The following is a 5,804-nucleotide window of genomic DNA, read 5'->3' on the forward strand; positions in this document are numbered from 1 at the left end:
AATCACTAGCAGGTATCCACTGTTAGGAACTAAGTTTCTCCTCCAGTGCTATCCCACTGCCAGCAATGGGAGTGGTAACAACTGGTGACATAAAAATAAACATTTTATATTACTTTGAAATAGATAATGCCAGATCAATTTCAATATTATGAAAAGTGAACATTTACTCTTGACCTCTTAAGGACACACCCTAGGAAATTCTATTATGTTCTCAACATTAATCTGGGCAGGAGGCTGAGGGTGGTGCAGATAGAAGACTTAAAAAAATAAAGATAAAACATAAAAGAGGAATACATAGAACATCTAGTACAAATAATAAAAAATGACTTCGTGACACATTTTCCAAGAAAAGTTATTTTTACGTATTTTGAAATCCTGTAAAAACCAGATATATTGAAAGGGGTTTATTTATAGGTTAAAAACAAAGCCATTAATGAATGATAATCAGTTTTAACAGAGTTCATACGATCATCTTAATTGGAAAGCTACTATCCCAAGTCACAAAATTTATGCTCTGACACATGATTATTAAATCATTTCTTAAATTATGTATGTGGTGCTGACAGAGCTCTTGAGAAAGTGCTATACAAACTAAAACTTATAGAAACTTTAAGCAATAGTCTTAAAATACCATACAAAAATGTGTACACAAAAGGATGCTTTAAAGTTGCAGGGTATTATAAAATCGATAATTTGGATTAGGACTAATCATCTTTTGTGCATTTAAAAAATGGTTAGAATAATCTTGTAAGTTCAAAGTTGGATTCTCAGCAGCAAAAGGTGCTAGATACACCACCACACTTCACAGGGCCTCCTGAATGACCACAGAGGTGCCGTGTACCTTCTTAGGGACTCCGGGTAACCTTATGACAGCAAGAGCTCACCACGGTTCGGGCAGCCACATGAAAAAGCTTTTACAAGTCTCACCTAGGAGATGCTCTAGCATTAAAATGTTCACACTCCTCTTTTATCTACCCTGTCAGAAAGGAAAACTACTTTTAAAAGATATTATAAACAATACAAATTCTGATAGTAAAGCACTATAAAAAGTAGGTATGATATTTTTGGCACAAAGCACTTTTTAAATTCACGCTCATTTTGCAAAATATATGTCTGGAATCTCTCATTTGAAAATAAAAACATATACACAATGTGTAAATGGTTTTACAAATGAATTAATCAGAATCTACATTTCCTTAAATACTGCACATACTCTCAGTTCACTCCAGTACCAGATACCTGCACGCACCCTCCACATTCTACACTATACAGATATTGCACAAGTGACGTTGCCAAAATACACACTAATGCAGTCTGGCAAGATTTAGTGTTTAACTTTCAGTATTATTTTTTGTAAGTATTCAGATTCAATACTATTTTCCAGAAAAGCCAGATGACCAATTTCAGAAAAAGAATGATTATCTTTCCCTGATCCATAACATTAAAATCTGTACCAATATATTTAGGCATTTCAATGTGTTTTCCAGCATTTAAAATTCAGCAAAACCTGTTTTTGACATTTCTTACAGCATTCCCTCAAAAATAGGAGAGGCTTTGTCTAATGTAAAAAAAATAAAATAAGTCCAGAGGGCAGTAATTTTTCCACCAGAGGTCTCACTCTACATTCTGAAAAGCATTGTGGAGTTATATTTAAGTCTGTCAACTTTCAGAGACCCATTAGGTGCAAAGTCTGCTAAAAAATTTGTAACATACCATAACAGCCAGATGGATTTCTTACTGAATTACACAATAGAATTCAATTTTTTTCTTTCCTAAAACATGTTAGGGTATGCTACAGCTGCTAAAAGGATTTCTGTTTTTCTTGGTCCTTTGTTTGTTGGGTCTAAGATTGATGACATCTCCACCATTAAGGGTACTTGAATTCTGACCCGAGTGACTTCCACCAGATGTATTAAAGACACCTGTATAAATTGAGGGAAAACACAGAGATTGACAATGATACTCCTCAGAGTTACCTGTTGCATCCAGCTTGTTAGCAAAATCAGTAATATTTTCAAGTATTTATAAATTTTTTCCATTTTTTTACTGCAGTAAAATACAACAAAATTTACCATCCTGACCATTTTTAAGCATACAGTTGAGTAGTATTAAATATATTCATAATGTTGTGCTATGATCACCACCATCCACTTCCATAACTCTTTTCATCTTTAAAACTGAAACTCTATACCTATTAAATAATAACTCCCCATTCCTCCTCCGCCCATGCCCTGGCAACCACCATTCTATTTTCTGTCTCTGATTTTAACTACCTCATATAAATGGAATCATACAGTATATTTTTGTGACTTTTACGTGGCATGTCTTCAAGGTTCATCCATGTCGTAGCATACTGCAGAATCTCCTTCTTTCTTAAGGATGACTAATAGTCCACTCTATGCATATACCACATTTTGCTTATCCATTCACACATTGACAGACACTTAAGTACTGACAATTTTAAAGCTTTTGTTTTCATTTCATTTATTTTTTAATAGCTAATATACAAGGTACAAAGTTGTACAAAAGAGGTCGCAGTAAAGTATCCTTTTTACCCTAATCCCTCCCCCTTGCCAGTCTTCCTCCCCTAAGGGAAACATGTTATCAGTTTTCCTATTATATCCTTCCAGAAATATTTTATGTATATATAGGAAAAAATGCATATATATTCTTTTTCCCTCTCTTTTCTACCCAAACTATGGCATATTCTATACACTGTTCTGCATCTTTTCACTAACAATCTATTTTTGAAATTTGGAGTCAGTAAATATGATAATTTTAATAACTTGTTGACTTCACATCATATAACTTCCTAAAGAATACCTAATTTGTAGTTAACAACAATATTTGTGAGATTTTATGTTAATAAGAACATTGCATATGTAAAAGCTGGTAGTAATGGAAGTTTTTCCTATGTAGGCTAAAACAACAACAAAAAAGTGACATGGGCTAACAACAGCAAAAAAAATGGTCTATGGATAAAGTGACAGGTAGCTAAAAGAGATGAACTGAAGAAAAACTTTTAACTATTATAGTTTCCATTTTGAACTGTGCTGTTTACAAAATGAAATCTCCAATTTATGAACTATTTAGCATCCATGATACACAAAACTGTTGGCCAGAGATACTATCAGGGATACAAAGGTTAAGATCAATTTTTGCCCACAAGAAGTTTACAATCTAATAAGCAAGACAAGACGGTACACAAGTATTTCTGTAAGACATATGTTAAGTGTCATAAAACAGACACAAGATCCTATAGATTCAAAGGAAGGACTAACTAATTCATAAGACAGGAAAAACTACCTGAACAAGGTAGAACTGGACACTTGGTGATGCCCTGGACTTAGATCTCTGTTCTTTTAGAAGAGCACAGAGGCTATAGCTTGAGCCAGATTTATAGCTGAGAGAGCTTTCTAGATAGTTCTTGGGGAATGAATAGTTCTTCAAAAGAAGATGAGAAAGAGAGGTCATTCTCGATAGAAGAAACAAAGTGAGCAAAAGTGAAGAAGTAAGAAAGCATGGGACATGCTGAGGAAAGATCAAGACCTCTGAGAGAACCAGTACCCAGGGTATGTATATAATAGTGGGGCACAAGGCTACACAGAAGGATGGACATAACTGTCTTTAAATGTTGGAATGAAGAGAATCTTCGTTTACTTTGTTTCATTAAAGAGTTTTAATCAGTAGATTAGAAGAAGACAGGAGTGGGGCCAAGGAGACTAGACCAGGCAGAGGCTTATTGCAAATGTCCTATGTTGTTTCACAAAGCATATGAGGTATCTGATGGCAGGAACTTATGGAATAAAAATGGCAAAGAAAAAAGAAGCCAGAACCCAGGAAAAAAAATCTAAGTTAAAACAGGTCCAAAAAATGATGTGTGTGTTTATGTGTACGTAGTGGGCGGGATGGAATACAGATATGAAGTCCTGAAAGAGATTATGCAGAAGACTTAGAACCAGCAAATTTGGCTCCCATATTCCTGGAAGCCAAAGCAAACAGGGAGACATGGTCAATCAGTTACTGTGAAAGAGAAGACAACACACTTGTTCTTCAGGGAATGCTAAAGATGGGTTAGCATAACATAACAAAAAATCATTAACAGGTAATAAGCAAGATGGTAAGAAAGGGAAAAAGTAAAAGCCAGTACAAACTTATAGTTAGAATAACAAGTATTATAAAGCTCCTTTATATAAAGGACAGGCCTTTATAAAAAGTCTTTATATCTCTGCTGTCTTTAATCTATCAAATGAACTTAAAAATTTAATGGTAAAAAAAGAAACTTTAACTCAATATACGTTTTAACAAGAGACTTGATACTTATAAGTTTAATAATCACTGATTTAACAGTTTTTAATCATATTTCTTAAAGAAATTAGCATATTATATATATTTTTAAAAATGTCTATTAATAATGAGTGGAAAATAAATTTACCAAGTAAACATGAGCTACAATAAAATTTCCTGGTACTTACCAATTTTGTTACTACTTGAATGCATTCGATCTGGATCCTCAGCTATTTGTTGTTTGAGTTTTTGAAGATATTTTTCAGCCAAATATTTAAAAACTAGAATAAAAAACAGCCCAGGTCAATATGATTTATATGTGTAAATCTGTTATTTCACATTACTTATTTATACTTACTAAACAAATTCAAAGTTAGAATTAGAAGCATACAATCGAGTTAAAAATTCAACTTTTAAAAATTATTTGGGCAATTCTGAGAATTACAATGATAATACTAATAAACATATAGTGGTATTTTACTAGTAAGAAAGTGAAATAATACTTGTAGACACTGGCTCTTTTAAGTATTTGAATAGTGACTAATATTCAGCAACACTAAACTGACTCAGTCTTAAAAAGATGTCTGCTTTCTTTAGGTGAAGAAAAGTACCCAGAACAGATACCTGAGCAACAATCTAGTTGCAGTCTAATAAGTGGCAATTCTAGAATGAGAAAAATAACAATCATGTTTCTCTAATCTCACTTTCTTAAGCTGGGAAATATTATTAAACAAATTAAGGTCATTGTAACTACCTAATGGAATATCTACTACGGTGTAGTTTTAAAACAATTCAGTAATTTTTAAAAGGTATGCATTAAAAACACATATATGCATACACACACACAGATAGCTTAGATTTTTGAAGATGATAATAAAAACCCCAAACCCACCAGAGTAACAAGTATTCAAGGACATTAGTAAATAATTAAGGACTCTAACTCAAAGAAGCAGAATGCCTTCAAATGTTACCTGATGTTGGGTGACAAAAAGAAAATTTTGTTCTTGTTATAAATATAATTTCTAAACAACACAACAGAAGAAGCATAGGAATAAAACAAACTTGTTGCAATGTATTTTTTAAAAGGCAACTTACCTTCATTCACGTTTAGATCTTCTTTCACTGATGTTCTGTAGAATCTTAACTTTAACCTTTTTGCCAGCGCCTCAGCTTCCTCACTGCACATCAATGAAAAAAATGCTTATAAAGATACCTTCTGACAGCTTGTTTTAAAGTCACTTTTAATTACATTTACTGAATACAGTTTGGCAGGGCGGGGTGGGAAGGTGGATCGGATCTTTCAGAAAATTTTCACATTTCTTTTAAAAGAAACTTGATACTGACGCCCAGTTAAATAAAACCAGCTGAAAGCTGTGTTCTCACTTAGTGCTTGAACAGATTTTTAGTCTTCCCTACTCTTAGGGGATTAACACTAACCATTATACTGTATCTGTACACAGAAGGCTTTTCTATAAAGTCACTATCTCTAGCCCCCAAATAATTAAATATCACTTTTC

General features: G+C 33.2%; 1 protein-coding gene across 3 annotated transcripts in view; it reads right to left on the reverse strand.

The window, feature by feature from the left end:
* Window positions 1-150: 150 nt before the first annotated feature.
* Window positions 151-5,804, reverse strand: part of RAB23 (RAB23, member RAS oncogene family) — a 27,264-nt gene continuing 21,610 nt past the window's right edge. Inside the window, exons 5-7 of one of the 3 annotated variants that reach the window (XM_012648721.1) lie at window positions 5,383-5,465; window positions 4,476-4,568; window positions 151-1,922 (exon numbers count right to left, since the gene is read on the reverse strand). In XM_012648721.1, coding sequence (XP_012504175.1) covers window positions 1,783-1,922; window positions 4,476-4,568; window positions 5,383-5,465 — 316 coding nt within the window. In that variant the 3' untranslated portion in view covers window positions 151-1,782. The remainder of the gene's footprint in view (window positions 1,923-4,475; window positions 4,569-5,382; window positions 5,466-5,804) is intronic. The other 2 variants (XM_012648720.1, XM_012648718.1) reach the window with 2 other exon arrangements.

The sequence above is a fragment of the Propithecus coquereli genome, unplaced genomic scaffold, assembly GCF_000956105.1.
Source record: "Propithecus coquereli isolate 6110/MARCELLA unplaced genomic scaffold, Pcoq_1.0 Scaffold292, whole genome shotgun sequence".
In the NCBI taxonomy this organism is placed as follows: Eukaryota; Metazoa; Chordata; class Mammalia; order Primates; family Indriidae; genus Propithecus; species Propithecus coquereli.